General features: G+C 36.0%; 1 protein-coding gene across 8 annotated transcripts in view; it reads right to left on the bottom strand.

Annotated features, from left to right (window-relative positions):
* RNF111 (ring finger protein 111) overlaps positions 1-26,274 on the bottom strand; it is a 73,556-nt gene that overhangs the window by 37,233 nt on the left and 10,049 nt on the right. For all 8 annotated transcript variants that reach the window (XM_014780776.2, XM_087427872.1, XM_087427897.1 and 5 more), the window contains exon 2: positions 6,253-7,151. In XM_014780776.2, the coding sequence (XP_014636262.1) occupies positions 6,253-7,132 (880 nt within the window). In that variant the 5' untranslated portion in view covers positions 7,133-7,151. The remainder of the gene's footprint in view (positions 1-6,252; positions 7,152-26,274) is intronic.

Here is a 26,274-nt window from a genome sequence, read left to right as displayed (position 1 = left end):
TACCACTTCTCCAGCCATGCTGAGGCCGCGTCCCACATATAGCAACTAGAAGGACGTGCAACTATGACATACAACTATCTACTGGGGCTTTGGGGGAAAAAAAGGAGGAGGATTGGCAATAGATGTTAGCTCAGAGCCGGTCTTCCTCAGCAAAAAGAGGAGGATTAGCACGGATGTTAGCTCAGGGCTAATCTTCCTCACAAAAAAAAAAAAAAAGAATCAAGCATTCATCCTACCTTTCCTGTATGGACTGCATTTCAGAGTAACCAATTAGTTGATGAAGAAAGAATTCTTCCTTAAAGAGGAACCTCAGCTAATAAATGTAAGCAGAATGATAGAATTAGAAGGTGAACATTTTGCAACCCCTAATGAAATAACGGATCTAGGCAACATCATCAAAGCTGCTAAAAATATTATATGAAATGTTGATGGGGAACTTTATAGTGGAAGGATCAGGATGACACCACATGAACCCTCTAATCAATTTTAACATGTCATGCAACAGAAAGTACACAGCACCACCAAAAAGTGTTGCTGAACTGAACCTGAATCAAACCAACCTTTTAGATCTAACTACTAGTTTGCAGGAAATATGCAATATATAAAACAAACTAAATGGTATCATGTCTAGAAATTGTTCTGAATTCTCCAGAAAAAAAAAGTGAGGGATGAGAGATGAAATATGAATGGCAGAATGTTGAAAACTGAAGCTAGATTATGAATATTTGAGAGTTCATTGTATCCTTCTATTTTTATATGTGAAAATTTCCTTATAAAAATTAAAAAAAAAACTATCAATGATATTTTTGGAAAAAGAGGAAAAGAAACATTCACAGATTTAGATATAATTCCTGGTATTAGAACTTTACAATTCCAAGAGTTATCTTGTTTTTTGTTTTTTTTTTTTATAATTTTATTTATTTATTTATTTTTTCCCCCAAAGCCCCAGTAGATAGTTGTATGTCATAGCTGCACATCCTTCTAGTTGCTGTATATGGGACGCGGCCTCAGCATGGCCAGAGAAGCGGTGCGTCGGTGCACGCCCGGGATCCGAACCCCGGGCCGCCAGCAGCAGAGCGCGCGCACTTAACCGCTAAGCCACGGGGCCGGCCCCCAAGAGTTATCTTCTTAAGCAAACCTTTAAAACAGTTAAGTCAATACAGTATGGAGTACACTTGGAAAATATGAATATACAGCTGTGGGATACATTTTTTTAAAAAAGCTATAAATAAAAATATACAGCTATTGGACTAAAAAAAACAAAAAAATGGGGAAATAGGGATTTCCCAGTCCTAATATAAGGTAAAATAGTATCTGTAGTTTGGAATAAAATTCTAGCATCACTCATGGAGTCAGCAAGTACTATATCTCACACAAAGTAGATTAGGATGATATGCTCACTGTGTTTGAAAATTGAAAATTGTGTTTGATGACTTAAAAAATGGTTCTATAGCAATTACCAAGTCTCTGGGCCGGCCCCGTGGCTTAGCGGTTAAGTGCGCTCGCTCCCCTACTGGCGGCCCAGGTTCGGATCCCGGGCGCGCACTGACACACCGCTCTCCGGCCACGCTGAGGCCACGTCCCACATACAGCAGCTGGAGGGATGTGCAGCTATGACATGCAGCTATCTGCTGGGGCTTTGGGGGTGGGGGGAAGGAGGAGGATTGGCAATAGATGTTAGCTCAGGGCAGGTCTTCCTCAGCAAGAAGAGGAGGATTAGCATGGATGTTAGCTCAGGGCTGATCTTCCTCACAAAAAAAAAAAAAAAAAATTACCAAGTCTCTGATGTCTAAGATGCCTGTGAATAAACTATTATCAGGAAATATGGGTACCAATAGGCAATATTTCCAAATTAACATTTATTCAATATTTTATATATGCAAATAAATTAGTAATTTAGTTATAAGACATTTGACTAGTTTAATCACAGCCCTAAAAGTGTATATTTCAAGGCAGCCAAAATTTCTTTCTCTCCTCAGTAGGAAAATGGGACTGGCATATTCAGGCTCTCTTATTTGGAGGCATATATGGTATTTACATTTCTTTCAAGTCTGGAGGAGATATAATCTATAGATACTTAATTAATTAAAAAGTTAATAAATAAGGAGGTCCTCGTATCCACAACTGGACAGCCCTGTGGTCTAGTGATTAAGATGCAGCACTCTCGCCACTACAGCCCAGGTGTGTTTCCTGGTGAGGGAACCACACTACCCATCTGTCGGTTGTCATACCTTGGTGGCTACGTGCTACTGTAATGCTGAAAAGCTACGCTACCAGTATTTCAAATACCAGCAGGGTCACCCGTAACGGACAAGGTTTAGCAGAGGTTCTAGACTAGGAAGAAGGACCTGGCCACCCACTCATGAAAAAATTGGCCATGAAAATCCTATGAACAGCAGCAGAGCATTGTCTGATATAGCACTGGGAGGTGAGAGAATGGCAAAAAAAAGACCGGGCAGGGTTCTGCTCTGCTGTACACAGGGTCGCTAGGACTTGGAATAGACTCGACAACACTAACAACATATCCACAATTAATTGGGAAACCTAAGGCTTTAGCATTATAAAATAAAAGTTTAAGCAGCAGTTCAGTTAAGGCTCACTGAATAGATCATAGAAATACGTCACCAAAATTAACATCTTAAAATTAACGTCTACTCTCAAACTTAGCTTCTATTAATTAGGTTATTTTAAAATATCTTAAGTGTTTGGCAAATATTATCAGGAACAAAACAGGACGTATAAATTCTCAACCTAACTGGGAATAACTCAATGTCTAACAACCCAAGTGACATATCACGTTGGCTTTCCAGGCTGGAATAGAGAGCCCTAATAAATTTAAAAGACAATTAATAATGACGAAGCAAAAGGCAAATATGGATTTCCCAGAAATCTACTGATTACAACAAATGAACTAATGTTTATTATACAATGTAATGTACTAACTTAAATAACTCATTCTTAGGTGATTCAGTAAAACCAGTTATTTATCTACAAGTGTTGTGCCTTAGAGAGTTTGAAGGTATAACAGCACACTTAACATGTAAAACATTCTGTCAGTTCACTACAGCAACAGCCAGTAAGTGTTGATGGATAGTGTATGTAAAGTTGTCCCAGTAGCTCCAAAGTAACTAATATCCATACATACAAACCATATAATTAAAGTTTAGTAGATAAATCTAATTAAAACTTGAGATATTCCAACCCTCTCCTAATTTCTAACACACACTAAAAGAGTGGACTTGGAGTCAGAAAGCCAGCATTAAAAATATTTCTAGAAGAAAACTCTATTTCTTAAGAACCTAAGGAAGCCAATTTTTTGACAGCTGAGATTTCTTGATAACAGAGCTAAGCCTCATCAATATTTCAGTTTAACTATTCTGAATATAAATCATCCTAAAATGGCTTTCCAAATGCTTCATCTGTAACATCAGGGTGACAGAATCCACCTCATAAAAGTGTTGGGAGGATTAAATGAGAATACATAGAAAACACAGAACATTACCAGCACAGAGTAAATATCCAACAAATGCTAGGTATTTTTATTATCATGATGACATCAGCCACTGTTGGATGGTAAAGGAACTTGATGCAAACTCCTTGGAGGGCATTCTGGTAACAACAGCTAGCAAATTTTTAACTGTATACCCTCTGATATATACTTTTGGAAATTTTTCCTTAAGATATGCTTGCATAGATGAGCAAAAATGTTTGTACAAAACTGTTCAATGCAGCAAATATTCATCAACAGAAGCTGATTAAATAAATTACGGAATATTCATACAAAGGGAATACTATGCAGCTGTTTAAAAAATGAGATAACTATACACACTGATACTAAAAAAAATCCACATTATTTATTTATGCTTACATATGGTTTCACATTTTCTGAAGGACATAACAAACTGCTAAACTGATTACTTCTGGGTAATAAGACTGGGACCTAAGAAGAGAAAGTAAACTTTTATTTTTTATTTTATACTTTTTTGGTACTTTTAGAATTCCATACCATGTGAATGTTATTCTTAAATCATTATTTAAAAAAAAAAACTAGTTTAAAACAAAACACTGGTCTAGAAACCAGAAAACACCAAGAGTACCTGGTTTCAATTTCTGGATTTGTGTTTCCAGAGACAGACACTTAAGGGTAACGACTGAAAATAATGTAGTTGAAATAATGTAATTCTTCCAAGAAAGATATTAAAAAACCACATGCTACAATAACTATTAAACAAGATTTAAAAATGAATTATAGAGGAGCCGGCCCAGGGGTGTAGTGGTTAGGTTTGCGCGCTTCACTTCAGCAGCCTGAGGTTCACAGGTTCAGATCCCAGGTGCGGACCTACGCACCACTCATCAAGCCATGCTGTGGTAGCACTCCACATACCAAAAAAAGAGGAAGATTGGCACAAATGTGAGCTCAGGGACAATCTTCTTCAAGCAAAAAGAGGAAGATTGGCAGCAGATGTTAGCTCAGGGCCAATCTTCCTCACCAGAAAAAAACGAATTAAAGAGTTTGTATTTATCTTAAATACCTGAGAATATGTGAACTCCTTTCTTCCTAGAAACAGACACTGATACTGACTTACATTTACTCTATTCTCAGGTCTCCTACAAATATCAGCTCCTCGGAACTTCTGCTTCACATCATCAAACAACCTGCCTCACTAATTTCCAGCAGAAATTGGGCTCTGCTGCTCCCTCTTCCAAAACTAAAGTCTTCACATTCTAACCACCTGAGAAAAATGTGAACTATGACAATTAAGGAAGACAATTCCTATTCTCACCTCCCTCATTCTCAAGAGACCTCAGGGAGTGGTTGCTGTAACCTCCTCCCAGCTGTAGGTGATCTCAATGAGCTCTTTTTATAAAAATATTTGGAGAGGTAAAAAAAAATGAACCGAACATGGCTAAGATTAAAATTAAGAACAAAGTTACTGGTCTCAGGGTTCTGGCAAGGAGATAAAAATAGACATGGAAGAGGAAAGGGAGTCTTGGAAAAAGAAGGGATCCATATAAAAAGAGAAAAAGAGGGAGAAATAGCTTATCTGCACAGCAGACTAGCAGGCTCTGCCCTTAACAGGCAGGACATCAGGCAAAGACTGGGAAATCTTTGTGTCAGTATTAGAAACCATGATCTTGGCCTTTTAAAAAGCTCTCCCTATCCCCCATTTCCTTTCACTTGCACAAGAAATTACTCTTTTCCCTCAGTTTTGACTTTGCTCCTCAATGCTCACTCCAGCTTCCTTTAAATTACAACAACCTGGGGCCAGCCCTGGCAGCCTAGTGGTTAAGTTTGGTGTGTTCTGCTTCGGCGGCCCAGTTTCAGTTCCCGGGCATGGACCTACACCACTTGCCTGTCAGTGGTCATGCTGTGGCAGCAGCTCACACACAAAATAGAAGACGACTGGCAACAGATATTAGCTCAGGGCAAATCTTCCTCAGCAAAAAATAATAAATAAATAACAACAAACTATAAACATGGTATATATGAAACAGACTTATACTTCAGAGACTGTCTGTACATAAACTTATTCTAGTTAAATATAACTTTTACTGTGGGGGAGGAGAATGTACTCAAGCTAATCCTCTATCAATTCAATTTTAACTGATTAATCACATGCTCTACTGAGCACTGTCAGGACTAAAAGTTAGTGTTCCAGTATTAGAATAAAAATTACCTCTCAGATACTTGAAATTACTTTTCAGTTATAAAGAACACGACAAGGTAACAGTAAACAATAAGAATAGAATACTTAAAGGAAAAACAATATTAAGTAGTCTTTTTAAGTGACTAGAATTGTTCTTACTGTGGTTGAATGTGAAAGAAATCCATCACACAGCTATCTGAAAAAGTATTCATAAAAGTTAAACATACTAAAGAAGGATAATAGGAAAAAAAAACTACCATAAATCAACAACTCATAAAATATTACCTAATAAGTATTAAATGGCGAAAATAGTTTTTTCTAGAAAAAGAAAACCAAAAAAACAAAACTCTGGCTTTATTTTTGTCAAAAAATAGAAAATTTAAAAATTTTCTACTTAAAATTTTAGAAAATTTTAAAATTCATATTTTAGAAGTGGAGTCATGGTTTAATACTACAATTGGTTATTTATATGGCTTAAAAATAGAAGCTAATAGAGCCTCATATTCCCTCTAACTACAACAAAATCACTAAAATATAGAAGAAAATAAGCATGAACGCAATGCAATAGCTTCCATGTTTTACTCAACTTAAGAAACATTTTTACCTGAGGGAACAGCTGGATTGTTTTGGTGGTTTTCACTGGTAGAAACAAACAAATCTTCTTCTCCTTCAGTTGATGAGCTGGAAGAGGATTCACTGCTGAGGTCATTCTCACTGGAACTACTAGAACTGGGAAGCAATGCATATTTTCTTCGGGCTAACACTTCTCGTTTTTTCCTCTGCATTAATATCCTCTCTTTTTGTTTCTGTGTCCTCTGTGAGGAATTATTTTTTACAAATCTCTTTCTGCATGGAAGTCTCCTTAATGAACTGCTATGAAAACAAGGTCTTTTCATTAACAATCCTGAAACGGATTCTGTCTCAGTCCGAGGCCACTTTTGGGACCGTGTACTATGAGTTCTACTTTTAGCACTCAAAATTGCCTGGGAATGTCTTACAGAGACTTCTTTATCCTCATCTGAAGTCACAGTATCAGAATCTCCAAAATGCAGACTAGATGAAGGAGAAGAAAGACAATCACTAAAAGAGGAATCATTATCTTCATCACTTGGTGTTTCTAGGTGTTGCCTCAATCCTAATATTCCCTGGTTCTCTTTAACACAATTTTGCACGTACGAAGGGCCAGCCTGCTGGCTTTTGCGTTTTTTCCTCACAACAACACTTTTTTCTTGCTCTTGTTGGTTACCATTCATGTCCTTTTCTTGTTTTTGAGAATCATCACACAAATGAGAGAAGTCATTCCCCACTTTACTATTAATCATCTCAACTCCTGCAGGAAAATTTTTGGCTGCCCCAATGGGCTCTGGATGCAAGAGGATCCCTTTCAGACTCTCCTGTGTCTTTGGTGCATCAGAAGCAATCTCACTCTTCATATCCACTTCTAAGGTATAGAGCTTGTTATATTCAGGAGTCCATTGAGACATGGGAAAGTTTAAGGAAGGCCTAGAAGACACAATCAGATATTAAAATTGTTAATGTGTTTTATTATATTATTTAATTAAAGAGTTCTCAGATTCCACTGAGAACGTTCCTGTAATAGGGCAGAACTGCTTTTTCCTCATCAAGATATAAAATGAGTCATTTTACTGTTCTTAGAAAACATTTTTCTCTGATATATCTACCCATATACCCAATTTTTAGAAATACAGTAAAGATCACAGAACATAAGCCTACTTGAAAACTTCTATTAACCAAAAACTGATCTTACTGTATATCTTCCTACGTTTAGCAACATAACATATTTGGTCAAAATCAAACAATTTCTTCTTTATTACAGTAAAAACAGATTAAAGGATCAGAATTGCAAAGACTTTGATCAGTCAACAATGTTTTATCCTGGTATATCACATCTTAAAGTGGTTAATTATATTAAATATTTTCTGTACACCAAATGGTTACTATAAGTATGAATACAGCTTCTCTTTCCCATGGTTCTTTCCTTCACACTACTCTATTCTCTAATGAGAATGTGAACTCGCCGATAAGACAGTGGGCACAACTAGTGCATTTCAGAAAGTTTTACATACATACAGAAAGACTCAAGCCAACACTGTGACTTGCTGAAGATCACTCAGTTAAAGCAGCACAGCAGAACACAAAATCAAACTTCCTACAGCTAATCTAAGTGTATCTAAATCATTCAACATCTGAAATTATGAGCTGCTGAACAAGGGGACTTGAAATTAAAGCATCTACATCAATGCAATTTACATACAAGCATGTTAATAATGTAAAAGTAGCAAATAACATGACTCAAAATGGAACATATTCATTAGAAAGGAAGTTAATGTTATAAATGAAGAGCTTTACTAGTGCAAAATATGATTAAACAATGTTAACATTTTTAACTTAAATTTTTATTGAAGTATAACACAGACACCCATATTCCAAGTTTATAGCTTGATGAATTGTGAATACATCTATGTAACCAGTTCCAAGATCAAGAAACATAAGATAAACAGCATCTCAGAAATCCCCTTCCAGTTACTCCACCCACCAAGAGCTGTAACCACTATTCTAACTTCTAACACCATAAATTAGTTCTGTACTTAACATGCACTTTTAAACCACTTCCTTTTAGAAAGAGAAGAAAAAAAGATATTTGGTAGCAATATTTTTTCTACTCCGCAAATGACAGTTATAGGAATATACGACCTCACAGGTCTCCCACTTTATTTTAGTATATAACTATTATCAGAACAGATGATGGTAATTTGAAAATGAAACAGCCTATTTCTATACAAAGCTATCAAAACCTCTATCTTCTATTATTTTTATTTATAAGGGCAGGCGATGCTGCATCGGAGATCAGCCATCAAGCCCCATCTGGAGCCATCAAGCCGGATCAGTAGAAAAGGAGGAACACAAAGATGGGTGAATGTACCAGCACAGCAATGAGCCAACTACAAGCAGTAGCCATTCAGACAAGGATCACCATAATTAAATGCAAGAAAACACAAGTTACAATGATAAGGCACAGGTATATGTGATTTAAGATTCAAGGGGAGCCCACTAGGATGGCTATAATAAAAAATACTGATAAAAAGTGTTGGCAAGGGCGTAAAGAAATTGGAACCCTCATACATTGCTGGTGGGAACGTAAAATGGTGTAGCCACTTTGGAAAGCAGTTTGGCAGTTCCTCAAAAGATTAAACACAAAGTAACCACATGATCCAACAATTCTAGTCCTAAGTACACACCCAACAGAAACGAAAACATACATCCACACAAAAATTTATCCACAAATGTTCACAGCACTATTAGTCATAATAGCCAAAAAGCGTAAACAATACAAATGTCCATCAACTGATGAATAAATAAATCCATACAATGGATTATAACTCAGTAATCAAAAGAAATAAAGTACTGATTCATGCTACAACATAAGAACGTCAAAAACACTATGCTAAGTAAAAGAAACCAATCACAAAAGACTACATATTGTACAATTCCTTTCGTAAGAAATGTTCAGAATAGGCAACTCTATAGAGATAGAAAGTAGATTAGTGATTACCTAGGGCTGGGGATAATAGGAGGAACGAGGTGTGATAGCCAAAGAGAACAGGGTTTATTTTCAGTGAACTGAAAATGTTTTAAAATTGCTAGCAGTGATGGCGTTCAACTCTGTGAATATTCTAAAAACCACTGAATTGTACACTTAAAAAGGCAGAATTGTATGGTATGAGAATTATATCTCCATAAAGCTGTTGTCAAAATATCAAGAGGGAAAGTATCAGGATTTCTGGGCATCAGATAACTATGGACCCCTCTTTTGATCAGCATCAAAAGAGTCACGTCATTTGGAAAGATCTGGGGTTCTTCCAGAAGTCCACGTCTCCCAGGAGTTGTGTTGAGTTGGATCTCTAAGGAAAACAGTCTTTATATGCTGAAGAAAAAAAAAATGTTTTACATTCATCCTTAATTACTAAGTCACCCTCTGGCTCTTGGTAATGGAGATCCTGAGACGCAATGAAAACTTGCCAAAAGGACAGATAAGCGAATTTACAAAGAAGTGATTCATAGCATAGTTTACTAAACTCAATTTCTTTTCCAACAGTTTATGCCCCAAAGCCAAAACAATGAACTCTTTATGGTTAACTCTGCTCTGGTTTTCGGTGAATTTTGTCTGCCTAATTGAAGGGGGGGGAGAGAAAAGGAGAGAGGTGGTAAATGGTGTTGTGTGTATTTGTACACCAGTAACTGTTCTCTGAGTTATCATGTCATGCAGTCATTAAATGCAAAATTAACATCCCATATTACCTGAGATGTTCCCACCAAGGAAGTACAAATTCACCCTCTATGCTGAACTGAGAAAAAGAAGTGGAGTAAGTTCATAAAAAGAAATAAATGCCAGTACTGCATTCTTTAAAACAGCAACAAAACTAAAACAAAGGATCAATAAAGAATGTTCTGAACTATTTGCTATTTGGTAAAATCATAATTTAGTCTTTCACTTCTGTAAAAATTATTGGCTGATCTAATTTACAAAGGAGGCAAGTATGTACTAGATGTATCTATCTCTTTGGCCACAGTATGAATGGTTTGCTATTATACATTGTTTCAATACTGAAACCATAATAACTAGTCCCTCTTTGTACTGGTTTGATCCAATGATTTTATTGCTACGTCATGATGGCAGCACACCAACTACTGATATTAGTGTAGGATACACCACTAGTAGTAAACCTTGCATGAAAAAGCACAATAACAAAAAATGCTAACTTTCAAAACTAAAAATTAGGGTTAGGATTTGGCAATTTACATTATAAATTAAGCTTAAATGAGCATAAGGGGGCTAAAAACTCATTAAGATTACAACACAACTTTGAGGAACTCTACTTCTAAACTGTAATACGGTTTAGAAACGGTCATTATTATTGGTATGAACCTTCACTACCAATGATAAATATAAGTACTTGTTAAGTTTAAATAAAAATTTGATGATTAACTTTACAGAACTCTAAAGGAACAAGATTTCAAGAGAAATCCATTTAGATGATTTTGCATTTTTCTATAAAAGTTTTAGATTATCAGAAAATGAACTAGAAATATGTCCACTGTTCATATTTTTTCATATAATTAAGTGGAAAAAATTAATATTTGTACCACAAGGATATTACTTAGAGCATGTTTTAAACTTTTAATTCTCTTTTACTGATATTTATTTTAAGTTCAAGAATATTAAATCAAGTACCCGACAGAATACTCTCTCCTACTACCTAAATGCTTTGTAACTACCACTACTTATAGCCAGACAGTATGGACAATATGCCTTGTTACATATTCTGAATAGTCAAAATTTCATTAGCAAGAAAGATATTTCCCCCAGTAGGCATTATTCTGGGCTCATAACTATATTAGCAAAGTGCCCAAAATAAATTAAATTTCTTAAAGAGAGATTTCTGCTCTTACATGTAGTGGGAGCACACAATCTAATAATATACTCAATTATGAAAAGGAGGGAGGGAACCTTGATAAATTTATTAGCAAGTAATACTTAACTGGCAGATTGAGACCTGGCAGAAAGAAGAAAATTATACTCAGAATAACTACTGTGAAACTGCCAAGACTTAAACTCAACTTATTTTAGCATGCTAGATGTAAAATAAAAACATGAAAAAAGACCAATGATCAGGCATGCCTACCCTGAATAGGCAACAAAGTTCAGAAGAAAGACTGTTAGCTATTATCAAAAGACTCATTTGAATTCTTGTCGACCAAAGGAATCAAGATGAAATAAATAAATAATTACAGATAATTCACTAAAAGTTCTATAAAAGGCAAGTATAGATACAATGTTATCAGAGCACAGAAGAAAATGGGATAGTGTCTTATTATTTCCTAGAGTCACAGGGTCAGTCTTATGGTTGCATTTAAAAGTCATTGCATTAAGAATGATTTATATGGTGAATGAAGATTGGATTAAGAGACCTAATTCCAAAGGTGTTCACTCTACTCCTTAACCTAAACAGATATCATAGATACAATGACTTGAGAGGAACTGGACATGGGATATCCATGTGAGGCGATTCAGGAACATCCTCCATTCCATGTTGCTCTGGATATTATTGCTCATGGTATTAAAAAGAATGAAGGTATAGTACAATGGAGTTTAGAACCGTCAGACTCTGAAAGTTGCTTTGAGAGGTCTGCCCAGGATCACTATCTCCTCTGAAAGGGTAAAGGGGAACTGAGAAGCATAGATAGCACCATGTTTACATTTAGAGACTTTCACGCGGGCTGACTATATCACCTAAGGCTTACTCTGTGAATGAAGAGGCTTTGTCCCCCCGTGAGTACAAACTTGACCTCAAATGATTTAGAGGAGAGAACTAGCTGACAGACTAAACCACCAAGAGGAAGATTTCAAGATTAGAAGTCATAAAATATTTTCAAAATATTTTAGGAAGCTAGAGAAAATAAAGGCATTACAATAATAACCAAAAAAACTACAGCAAATCTAAGAACTATGAGAAAACATTATGGAAAATAAAATGTTCAAAGGATACTGAGTGATAAACAGGAAAGGTGATTTTCCATGTTTAAGTGGGATCACTAACAAAAAGGAGTAAACAGTCAAGCAAAGTTGTCATTCATTTGTGTACTAAAAAGATGTGGGTTCAAGTCTTGACTCTGCCCCTCAGTAGCTGTGTAACCTTGGGCAGATTACTTAAACTCTCTAAGACTGTTTCTCGTCTATGAAATTGTAATAATAGTATCTACCTCGTAAAATTGCTTTGAGGGATAAATGAGAGTACCTACTTAGCAGAGTACTTGGTATAATGGCTGTAATTATTAATTCCTTTTCTAGAGGAGCAGTAACATACATAAGGCATATAATGTTTAAGATTTTCCCTTATATCTAGAAATAAACAAAATCCTTAGAGTCAAAGAAGGGCATAAAATCAACTGTTCCTACAGAACCTTAAAGTATAGAAATAAAGGACTAAGTTTCTTTGGCATAAAATCTTATGACAGCAAACAGACTCTCCTCTACTATGGAGGATTAGAGTTTGGGGAGTTGGACGTTTCAGTTTCTTAATTCTACTTTCAAAAAAAGATAAATCTCTCTCAAATAATAGGTTTCTATTACTCAATGAACTTAATGATTTTCTTGTTTGTCTTGTCTAAAGTACTTTAAAATTCCTAAGTATTAGTCATCAAAGAAAAACACGTCTAACATCTATTCAGGTCTCCTATCAGTACAAACTGGGTGGAGTTCAATATATTACAGACACTTTACTGCTCTAGCCATGATTGTGTTATTATCTTGGCCAGTAGCAAAATGGAGGGTGTACCTATCCTGGCAAGCCTAAAGAGTATCTGGGAATCAGTTTCAACTGGTTAGGAAGATAGTACTACAAAGCATAGGGTACACTGCAAAAATGTCTAACATTTCTAGTATGGACACATGGACTCTGGAATTTACATCGCAACATGAAATATGAGATATAAAGATATTGCTAATTATCTATTACATAAAATATATTCTATCAAGAAAATCTAAAGGAATCAACCAAAAAAGACCTACATGCAAAAAACTATAAAAATTTACAATAGGATGTAAAAGACAATCCTCCTAAGTAGAGACACATCTCATTTCTGGATGAGCAAAGACTCCAAATTGGCTCTGTTACAAATTAGAAGCAAGCCACAACTTTTTTTTAAATATAAAACATAAATACCATCACCATGGACATGTTAGACCTTTGAAAACATTGTATTCTTTTTTTAAGGGGATCATCAGTTACTTTTTTTTTTTTTTAATTGGTGCATTTATTTATTCATTTTTTTAAATTTTTTGTTTATTGCAGTAACATTGGTTTATAACATTGTAAAAGTTTCAGGTGTACATCATTGTACTTCTATTTCTGCATAGATTACATCATGTTCACCACCAAAATACTAATTACAACCCATCACCAGACACATGTACCGAATTATCCCTTTCACCCTCCTCCCTCCCCCCTTCCCCTCTGGTAACCACCAATCCAATCTCTGTCCCTATGTGTTTGTTTATTTGAATAGTCTGAATATAGAAACCTAAAGATTAATTCAAATGTATACTGCTTGGGGCCGGCCCCGTGGCTTAGCGGTTAAGTGCGCGCACTCCACTGCTGGCGGCCCGGGTTCAGATCCCGGGTGCGCACCGACGCACCGCTTCTCCAGCCACACTGAGGCATCCCACATGCAGCAACTAGAAGGATGTGCAACTATGACATACAACTATCTACTGGGGCTTTGGAGGAAAAATAAATAAATAAAATTAAAATTAAAACCATTTGTGAAGATTAAATAATTTATGTAAAAATATTTTTTAAAAATTTATACTGTTTGCATTTAGTTTCTCATATTTTGTTTACTGGAACTTTCAAATAGTCAACATTTAATTAATGTGGCCGGCCCAGTGGCGCAGCGGTTAAGTGCGCGAGCTCCACTTCGGCAGCCCGGGGTTCGCAGGTTCGGATCCCGGGCACACACCAAGGCACTGCTTGTCAAGCCATGCTGTGGCAGGGTCCCATATAAAATAGAGGAAGATGGGCATGGATGTTAGCCCGGGGCCAATCTTCCTCAGCAAAAAGAGGAGGATTGGCAACGGATGTTAGCTCACGGCTAGTCTTCCTCACACAAAAAAATTAATAACAATAATAATAACTTTACAGAGTTATATGTACAACTAAGGAGGGTAGAAGTGAATGGTAAAATCTGAACTCGAATGTTTTTTCCCTTTTTGATCAAGCTTTAATTTTTACAACTAAGATAAATTTAGGGTATTAGCCATAAAATAAACTGCTAAGCAGCCTTTAAAAATGAGGTAGGTTCTGTACAACCTGATAAAGTTCAGATCATTTTTTTAAAAGCAGGTTGCAAATAAGCCTGTTATCAATACGATCCTTTTCTGTAAAACAACTTATATTTATATATGCATGGGGAAAATACAGAAAAATATACACTTAATTTGGGATTGAAATTGTAGGGTGAAGATTTACAGCACTGGCTTGGGAGCTCTCACCTTTTGTGTTATAAATTTCTGTATGGTTTAAATATTTATAAAACAATCATTTGCCACTTTTGAAATAAAAGTACAGGATTTTTTAAAGGAATAAGAAATAATGAGAACAGAATATATTTTATTTTATTTTTCCACTGGACTAGGACACAACTTTGTTAATAGCAGATTACTATACAAATTAAGTATACGCTAGTGTGATTTTTACAGGAATCTTGACTAGGCATAAAATTTCTCCTTAGTGACTAGAAATGACCACCAATCCTGGACACCTTAATGATAGAATAGGGCAGACGCTGACAGACAGCATCTGATCCAATGCCATCTGAATGGAGTTGTCAAATCTGAGAGTTGACTATCCTTTTTAGTTACTGATACTAGTCTAAGGTTCTAGGCATGTTGTTTCTGAACTTACCTTTATGAAGAAATTTTAATGCTCAGAAAGTAATCATTTATCATTAAAGCATTTCACAAAATCTTTCATCATCAAAAGTACAGTAATTATTGTTGGGTTAACTGAAAAGTGTCAAAAGAAGTTAAAAAAAAGTGTGCAAGGAAAACAAACCTCCACAATTTTTGTTTTTGATACTTCTTCAAGTAATCAATCTGTCAACTTTTAAGGCTTCAAATTTACAAACTACTCTTAGAGATTACTGTTATTTAAACTTCTGGTTTCCAAAACTGAAATTCAAGCAGCCTCTAGGTTTCCTTGGAGATGGGAACTTTGTGAATTGAGAGTTCTCTCTTTTTTAAAGTGATAGAAGCCAACTTACAGACGATTAATATTTTTATATGTGGAAAGATATCCGCTTTAACATGCCTAATATCTTATCAAAATTTAACAATCTGTAAGAGCTAAATGTAGAATTAAACCATACTGCTAAATAAGATTTCAAATCTTGACAGGAGCACATTTAACATTTTAAACTAATTTTTGCCAATAATTTAAAATGACGATCTTTTTCTTATGAATAAGTAGTCACAAATGTTGAATGATGCTAAAGAAGTAAGAAGAAATCAAAATCGAAAATACAAAAATAGAAATTATTGGGGCTTACACAGGCTCTTTGAAGAGAAGAGCCTCAATGAAGCAGTGAGCATATGCTTATGAGAAGCAGGAAACAGTATTTGAAAAGGGTAGGATGGAACTAAATTATGGTGGGCTACAAAAGTCAAGACGAAAAATTTTGACTAATTTGGTATATACCCATTATTCAAATAATTACAGAATAACTACTTCATATGCTGGATCTGTGGACAGAGATATAAACAAGATATAGGGTCCTATCCTTCAAGAAGCTCATAATTTAGTATGACAGAAAGAATATAAATAACCAAAACATAGACTGCTATAAATAATGATATAAATAAAAGCACTCTATAGGAACATAAAGGAGGAAGCAATTGATATCTCTGGGAAAGACTTCATAGAAAAGGTGACATCCAAGTCAAACCATGAAGGATGTACATGGTGATGGTAAGCAGAGAAAACCTTTCACTTCAAACAATGCTGAAGCATGGCAAGAAATGGCAGTGTCCAAATAACGTTTAAGAATGTGGGGGTTATTTTTATTTTATTATTTTTTCTTTTTGGTGAGAAAGATCAGCCCTGAGCTAACATCTGTGCCCATCTTCCTCTATTTTGTATGTGGGATGTTTCGATAGCATGGCTCGATGAGAGGTGCATAGGTCTGCCCCCGAGATCCAAACCTGTGAACTCCAGGCCACCAAAGCAGAGCAAACTTAACTACTATGCCACCGGGCTGGCCCCTGTTTTTGTTTTCTTAATGGGAGAGAATAAGATGGAGTGGTGATTTCACCAAGAAGTGAGGAATTACACATCTCTTCTTAACACAATTTAGAAAGATTTAACTGAGAAGCTGCTGACAGGAGTAGGCTGGAAAGAAAGTCACAGACCAGGGAAAAAGTTTTGCAGGGATGGGGGCAAAGGGTGGTTTTAGGGGGTGAAGGGTGAAGTGCAGTATGAGCCAGGACAGGCAAATGTGAGAGTCATTTAAGACAAAGAAGTAAGATATGGAAACAGGAAATGAAAAGCCAATGACAATTCTGAGGCCTCTTGATTGGATATCTGAAAGAAACACAAGTCACTGTCATTCAGTTTTGGCTATTTTTATTTTGAAATAATAGTAAGACAACCAGATGGAAACATGCCTATAATATCAGGTCTGAAAATATAGATTTTACCATTATCAACTTGGAGGAAAATAAAATCACTAGAGTCAATAAATTATCTACTTTCATAAAAGTGAAGTTCTGAATATAGAGAACAAATAGCTAAGAGTATTGCAGAGTATCTACTATAAGCAAGGCAGCAAGAAAAAAACAAAAACAAGAAACCTTAGAAAACAGTTACAAAGTCTGAGAGAGGAGAAAATCTGAGAAGGCAAAGCCCTGGAAGCCATTCTCCCTATTTATTAATCCTCTCCTGACTTTCACATTTTGACTAACCAGCAAGTACTCAGTAAAACACCTCAGTACTGTTCTCACCAGCTGTATGAATCAGTGCTTCCCAACTATTTTTTATGTCATGATACACCTAGAATATTTTATTTGTTGGGCATTTAGGGTAGACAAGGCAGCTCACTACAAGATGCCAGCCCTGGGGCTCCCCCAACTCCAGGACCCTCCCTTGATGCCTTGAGGGCTGAGGGGATCAATATTTCTGCATACCCCAACCCAATCATGGTACACTAGCTGAAAAGCCGTGCTCTAAATTCCTTATCCCTTTCTTCTGTAAACACTCTTCCAAACAATCATTAATTTTACACCCGTCAAACCACTTGCCTTTGCTTTTAGGCCTCTGGTATATTTTTTAATTCATCCTGACCAGTATCGAATATTTTTAATTGAAAGATTTTTTTTAACCTCAACTAGGCCAATAACTATCTGCAATTCTTTCTTATACTTACTTGCCCATTCCTCATAGTAAAGGACCCAAATATTTACTTATTTCCTTATTTCCCTCTACTCTTTCTACATCCTCTCATTTTAAGCAAATGACTAACTCTCTTTCTCCAGAGAAAATGAGACTATTAAGAATAAATTCCAACATCTTCCTTCCCTTTACCTGATCTCTAACTTTTCAATTTATATCAGGACCCACCCCTTATCAAATATGCCATCCTGTACTGGAAAAGATATGTTAGATAAAAGCATCTCTCTACTCAAAAAGGACTTAAAACTGGCAACTTTATGCTGTGAAAGCAGCCCAACTAAAAGCCAGTAGAATCAGTTATTAAGTAGATTAGCATAACTTCATATTCTTTTGTACCTACTCTTCCAACATGAAGAAAGGAAGGGAGGAAGAGAGGACTAGTTTACCAAATCAAGGGCTACATCCCCAGAGTTAACCAAATTTGAACCAAAACACCAAAATATGACCTTGAAGCCTTCAACGTTTTCTCAGGGCACTGCTCAACAAGCAAGCTAGGAACCACAAACTGCAGAACACTACAGAATTATGCCATTTTGGAATAAACGCTATTTTTTGCTGGTATCACACTTGGCCTTAAACTTCATACTCCCACTCAAGCAAATATTCATGTTAAAATATGGTATCTTTCATAGTTCAGTTACTTCTAATTCCCTTGCAGAAAATAGTCTTCAGGTCTTATCATATTGTTCAAATAACTCCCCTTTTCTGTTTCTGTAAGGCAGTAATAAATATTTCACTTCTTTAGAAGTCAGATTTCCAGCAACTTCAACTCTTGGGAACACAGCCTAAAGGAAAATGGTTCTCTGAAGGGTCAAAATAACTGTCAGAAAGGCAACACGTAATTCAATACTCAGAGACTATTTTATTTTACATAAAATTCTAATAAGCTTAGTTTTCTGGATTCCAAGCATAACAGACAGAAGGCTAGTGTCAGCACCTACTAACAATTAAGAGACAAAAGAACTAAGGCACTTGTCCCAATAACTAAAAAGTCAGCAGTTTGCTTAGATTAAATAACATTATTTATGTGAACAGATTCTGAGGACAACACTGTAATATAGCATTGAATAAAAGCTAACGTTCAGAATCATAGTTCTGAGCCACCCAGAAAACAGACTGTTCTCAGTAAAATAAACATGCATATAGAATGTCTTAAGTATATTTACAATAATATGGTTAATAATTTTTAGTTGCTTACTAGGTTAACATGGTAACATGCCAATTGTGACTAACAATATTATCTCAGTTTTTAATGAAAATGTACAAAATAAAATGAAAATTTCAATAGCACAAAAAAATGCATATAAATTCATAAAAATGGTAAAATAATAAAATTTTAAAATATACATACTTGCAAAATATGAAACTACATTCCTAATTTGGAAAGAGCTTCTTCAAACTGATAAGAAGAAAAATATAGGTAACGTCTATCTTATCTATAATGTTATATTTATTTTTATTCTTTATTTTCTTTTTATTTTGAGAAATTTATAAACCAAAATAACCAAATAGGAAAGAAAAAAAAGAGATTCAGGTTTGTTATTTAAAAACTTTGGTCCCTAGTGGGTGCCAATCTTAAAATCTAAGTATAAGTAAAATAAATAAGCTAACTGTAAGTAGGAAGACAAAGGCTTAACTCCAGAATTTTTAAAAGATAAGAAATTGGGAAATTCAGAAAACCTTGTGAATATCACTGGCTCTTCCTTCAACTGTTGTGACAAGGACAAACTCTACTGTTCTGACTAAAATCTTTTCTTAGAGCTGCAATTCCTATTTCAAATCAGGTTTTGGAAGAGAATTCAGCAATAAACTCTTTTCTAGACCCAGGTCCATTCGTCTTCTAACATGTTTAATAAAAGTTTCAAGGCAGAAATACATTTAAAAGCTCCAATTTCCATTACTTAGAACCAAACTCCAGCCAAAGCAACTGGAAAGAGACTCCAGTCTCTCTCAGTCTTTACCTGCCCTGACAGTCTACAAATCATCTGTTAAGTGACTTCTATGACTTAAAAAAAGAAGCCAGCATTATGGGAAAAGAGAAGGAAGGCTGGAATAACAGTAGTTACGGCAAAATAATACTAATATTATTGATGTTGATAGCTATGATGATGACGATGATGATAGGAACAGGCTCTAGGAAGTCTGCAATTCCTGTTAGCAGCAGTTCTCAAATATACCTCTTTGTCCATGGCAGGTTTCCTGGTGACACCCTTTCTTTTTGCATCCAAAGAGAGTTCATTTTTTCTGAGGCTCGAAATAAAACAAAGAATCCAATGACTTTTTCCTACTTGCCTGACCCTAAAACAAGCATACATCTCTTCTAAAGCTTTCTAACTTAACCTTTCTTTTAAACTTTCTTTTTTTTTAAACACTTAGAAGTGCTTTCAAACAGCTGCTTCTTTTTTTTTTTTTTTTTTTAAAGATTTTATTTATTCATTTTTTCCCCCCAAAGCCCCAGCAGATAGTTGTATGTCATAGGTTCACATCCTTCTAGTTGCTGTACGTGGGACTCGGCCTCGCGCTGGACGGAGAAGTGGTGCCTCGGGGCACGCCCGGGATCCAAACCCGGGCCGCCAGCATCAGAGCGCGCGCACTTAACCGCTAAGCCACGGAGCCGGCCCTCAAACAGCTGCTTCTTATGACTCCACAGCAGAAGACAGAGTCAAGACACAGATACTACTGAGTACTACGACATAAGGCGTGATGTTAAAACCCCTTCACCATTCATCCAAATAGCCAGGTTCAGACTTGCCAGGCATTTTGCATAGGAACTGAAGAGTCAAGTAACAGGGCACTCGGACCCAGCACCCAGATTCTGATTTTTAAATACCATTAATACCCATCAATAAAGGAGCTCCTTGGAGAAATGGCTGACTCTAGGGCTGTGGCAAGGAAAAACCAAGATAAGCCTGGAGCATCTTGCAGCGTCAGAAAGTAAAGAACACAAGAAACAAAAGGATAGGGGCATGTCAAAGGGACGCTGGGGCCAGAGTGAAAAGAGCTCCCAATGGCCAAAGCTAGAACAATTGTAGCAACAAAATAACATAGTACTGGATTCCAGTTCAAAGTATAAAATAAATATCCATTACTCCATACTGATATAAATAAATGATTGAACAAATAAGTGGGAAAGAAGAGACAAATTTTCCTTACAGAAAAATTCCAAATGATTTATGTAGATACATCCCTTCCAGGAGGTGGAGCTTAACAACTTATCCCTCTTTAGTGATCTGCTTCCAAAGAAAAGACTAAGGGGGAAAGGAGAGCAACTTTACAGTGGAGAAATATGGCAAACATTACATTGGCCAGGTGATCAAAGTTAATATCATCAATCACAGTCATGTTGCTAATAAAGGCACTTCACCTCTGTGGTATTCTTCCCCCAAACCCACAACTCCAGTCAAACCAATGAGAAAAACAGTAGGCAAACTCAAATTGAGGGTTCTACAAAATACCTGATGAGCACGCCTCAAAACCGTTAAGGTCATGAAAAACAAGGAAAGACTAAGAAATTGTGAGACCAGAGGAGATTACATTCAAATAATATCTGGAGTTTAGTTAATAGCAATGTACCTTAGTTAGTACACTAGGTTTCTTAGTTATGACAGATGTACAACAGGTAAGATGTTAACAATAGGGGAAACTGGGTGAGGGGTATACGGGAATTCTGTGTACTCTCTCTGCTATCTGTAAATAGCAAATGTAAAACTACTGTAAAATAAAAGCTTTATTTTTAAACAAAAAAAAAAGGGAAGGGGCACTAGGGTATCATTTGCAAACTTCCCCATCACTAGGAAAGGGAGGAGACAAATGAGTGACGATGGAGCTTACCCTGCTCACTATCCCCTCACTACTGCCAAGAGTATCTACAAAAATCTTACAGTGGACTATTAGGGGAAGGGGGAAGTGGGAAAATAAAGCTGGGATTACCATGGGAAAAGAAAGGGCCTAAAACCATCTGGTTGCTCCACTGCAATAGCAAGGCATGTATCTGAATACACTGGGAAATTATGTATAATTCATGAAATTTCTATAGAGAAATTATTGAATGGTGTCATCTTTCCAAATTAGCACTGGGAATTTGGCAAATAAACATATATTTCTTGCGTTAAAATCTTCAGCAATCATGCATTAACAGCCAATATGTACACAAAGCATACATGTCCACAAATGTGTCTGTGCGTGTGTGCGCGTGTTTTATCAATTTTTTGTGATGTAAAGAGTAAAAGAAAAAAATCTATTATTAAATGAGAACAGCTAGGTACTACTTCAAAGCACTAAAGGCTACAGGGTCTTAATCAGTAAATGCTACAATTACCTAAGTGGGAATTAAGACAAAACACTAGAATTAAGACACTTTTTTTTTTTTTGGTGAAGAAGATTGGCCCCGAGCTAACATCTGTTGCCAATCTTCCTATTTTTGCTTGAGGAACATTCGCCCTGAGCTAACATCTGTGACAGTCTTCCTCTATTTTGTATGGCTTGACGAGCAGCATATAGGCCTGCACCTGGGATCCAAACCCACCAACCTCAGGCCACTGAACCGGAGCGCACAAACTTAACCACTATGCCACCAGGCTGGCCCCAAGCCACTTGTTCTTACAGAAGCTAAGAAAACTTCAGTCCCAACTTTGACAACCTTGGTTTAGTGTTGGACTATAAGAAATCACCTTCAGCTAGAACATATGCCAAATCAAAGCATCCATGTGTTATGGACTGAATTGTGTCCTGTCAAAATTCCTATTTTGAAATCCTAACCCATAATACCTCAGAATGTGATTATATATAAGGCCTTTAAAGAGGTAATTAAGGTTAAATGATGTCATATGGGTGGGCCCTAATCCAATCTGACTGGTGTCCCTTATAAAAAGAGGAAATCTGGACACACACAGAGACACAGAGAAAAGACCATGTGAGGATACAACAGGAAGGCAGCCATCTGCAAACCAAGGAGAGAGGCTTCAGGAGAAACCAAATCTGCACACACCTTGTTCTTGGATTGCTGGTCTCCAAAAGTGTGAGAAAATATATTTTTGTTGTTTAAGCCACCCAGTCTGTGCTATTTTGTTATGGTAGCCCTAGCAAACTAATACACATGCAATAAAAATTTCCTGAGTATCTTAAATGTGCTAGACTGTCCCAAATATTGTAAATACAAAGATGAATATGACATAGATCTTAAGAAGTTACAATCTAGAAGTTAGGGGACATATCAGTAGGTAACTGAAATACAGTAAGTGTTATGACAGAGGTATGCACTGAAACAAATTGGAGTAGAATCTAATCCGATTCTGAAAAGGAGAGTATATCAGGAAAGGTTTCCAAGAAGGATAAAAGGAAAAAGAATGAAATGAGTAAGAAATGAGACTTCATGACTCTATTTTCCATGACAGAGGTTCTCTGAATGAACCACATATTTAATGATGAAGTAGACCTACAAATATATAAAGTCAGTTATCTGAAAGACTGAAAGATAACATATGATCTTCTAACAGACAACATATAATCTTCAAACATACCATTCCACTTCAAACAACTATTTATCTAGAATTCTTGTTAGGAAGAAAAGGGGGAAATAAGACGATATCTTGGGATACTTTTCATTATATGAATACTAGACAAAGGTCTACAGAATTACAAAATTTCCCCCAGAATTTGTTTCAACTTAATAATAGAGGGAGGAATCTACTTTACAAGAACTAAAGCCCTATGTTCTCTCTTAATCTTCAACATTAACACTAAGCTCCCTACCTCTCTCATCAGGTGGCACAGTGCCAACTCCTTTACTCTTCAGTAGGGAGAGAATTATAAGCTATAATACACTTGAAAGTTAAAACAGAATAAAGATCAATCCCAAAACTTGTCTAGAAATGTATAAATAATCAGCAATATTAAACAAGCTGTATAAATTAAAAATTAGCCTACAACATGCATTCCAAAATCTGTTTTTAGCCATGATTTCATGTGAAGGCATAAATGGAATGTTCACCATATTCTCAAATGACACAAAGCTGAAAAAGGATAACATATAAACTGAATGACAAAATCAGGACCTGAAAATAACAGCTTAGAATGATTAGCAAAATCACTTAGGGGCTGGCCTCGTGGCATAGTGGTTAAGTTTGGCATGCTCCAATTCAGCAGCCTGGGTTCACAGGTTCGGATCCTGGGCGCAGACCTACTCCACTCAACAGCCATGCTGTGGCGCCAACCCACATATAAAGTTGAGGAAGACTGGCACAGATGTTAGCACAGGGCTAATCTTCCTCAAGCAAAAAAAGAGGAAGATTGGCAACAGATGTTAGCTTAGGGCTAATCTTCCTCAGCAAAAAAAACAAAACAAAAAATCACTTAAAAATAAAAACTTTAAATATAAAGTACTAAAACTAAGTTTACCTTATATACAGATAAAGACATAGGGGACGAATGTTTAAAAATGTTTTTCACTGAATAATTTGCCCAAAGTCAATAACTGGGTGATATTCAGAGACATTCACTCACCAATGCTCCAAGTTCTAATTTTGGTCTAGTTCTATAAAAAAGTATATGATATAACCATCTTTTTTCAGACTCAAATATCAAAAATTTCTGGTTTGAATTTATAACAAATTTTAAAGACTTTTTAGGGCCAGCTCCGTGGCTTAGCGGTTAAGCGCACGCTCTCCGCTACTGGCGGCCCGGGTTCGGATCCTGGGCGCGCACCGACGCACCGCTTCTCCGGCCATGCTGAGGCCGCGTCCCACATACAGCAACTAGAAGGATGTGCAACTATGACATACAACTATCTACTGGGGCTTTGGGGGGAAAATAAATAAATAAATAAAAATCTTTAAAGACTTTTTAATAAATCATCACCATCTGGTCACTTTTGTAAAAGTAGAATAGAATAAAGAGAGTTCTACTACCATCTTCCCTCACAGATAGTCACCCTCACAAGGATTATTCTCTAGCTATAACCCCAAAATCTGAACAAAGAAATCCCCCCAAAACTAATAAAATGGAAAAGTAAAATGTATGATAATAATAACACAAAGCACAGGAGGGGAATAAATAGAACTAGATTGTTTCAAGTTTCTTATATTATACATGAAATAGTCTACTATTCCTGAAGACTGTGAAAAGTTAAAGATGCATTGTGTTAACCCTTTATTTTATAAAACATAAAACAAGTAAGTATACCTAATAAGCCAATAGGGGAAATAAACTGTAACGTAAAAAAAAAGAAACTAAAAAAACTCAAGACTAAAGGGGGCAAGAGAAGAAAACAAAAAGGAACAGAGAACAGACGGGACAAATAGAAAACAAAAAGCAAGATGACAGATTAAAATTCAACCATATCATAACAGGGTGCTGTTGGCAAAAGGACAGACTGGAGAGTCCAGAAACAGACTCATACATATCATCAAATGATTTTCAGAAAGAGTGCCAAGATAATAGGGAAGGAATAGTCTTTTCAACAAATTGTGGTGGAATAACTGGTGAGACGCGGAAAAAAATCTCAACCCCTACCTCACGCTGGACACAAAAATTAACTCAAAATGGATCACAAACAAATCTAAAAGCTAAAACTATTAAACTTCTAAAAGAACATAGCAGAAAATTTATGTGATCATACCACAGGCAAAGATTTTGTAGAACATAAAAAGCACTATTTTTAAAAAATTGATAAACTTTATCAAAATGAAAACCTTCTGTTCTTCAGAGATACCATTAAGAAAAAAAAAAGGCAAGCTAGCAAATTAAGACAAAGAAAATTACATATATATATGTAATTTATATTTTTATATAAAGACATATACACTTAACTTGAATCTAGAATATATGTAAAACTCTTACATCTTAATAAGACAACCCCTCCCCCCCAAAATAGGCAAACGATTTTTAACATTTCTCAAAACATACACAAATGGCCAATAAGTACAGGAAAAAATGCTCGCTATCTTTAGTCACCAGGGAAATGCAAATTAAAACCACAATGAGCTACAACTGTAAACCCAATAAAAGGCTAAAACTAAAAAGACCAAAACCACCAAATGTTAACAAGGATGTGGCACAACTGGAACTCCACACACAACTCTTTGGCAGCGTCTAATAAAGCTATATATACATTTAACCTATGATCCAGTAATTCCACGCCTAGGTTTGAAAACATAGGTATACAAAAAGATTTCTATGTGAATGTTCACAGTGTTACTCACAATACCCAAAAATTGAGGGAAAGCAAATCTCCAACAAGTGAACGGATATATAGATACAATGGGATACCAAACCGCAACAACAAAGAAGAAACTACTGATACAAGTAACACTACAGATGAATCTCAAAACCGTCCTGCTGAGGGAAAGAAATCAGACACGAAGTATCTATATGATTCCACTTATATGAAGTTCTAGAACAGGCAAATCCAATCTAAGATGAAAAAAAATCAAAACTGGTTGTGTTCTACAAAGGATAGGGGAAAGGACTGAACAGAAGCCGCCATGAGAGAACTTTCTGAGGTGACAGTAATGTTCTGTTTCTTCATAAGAATTTGGGTTACACAAATGTATACATTTGGCAAAACTTAATGAAGGGTACACTTAAGATTTGTGCATTTCACA

Source organism: Ceratotherium simum, chromosome 3 (genome assembly GCF_057802395.1).
Source record: "Ceratotherium simum simum isolate JZ-2026a chromosome 3, ASM5780239v1, whole genome shotgun sequence".
Lineage (NCBI taxonomy): Eukaryota > Metazoa > Chordata > Mammalia > Perissodactyla > Rhinocerotidae > Ceratotherium > Ceratotherium simum.
This window is presented reverse-complemented; position numbering and strand designations above follow the sequence as displayed.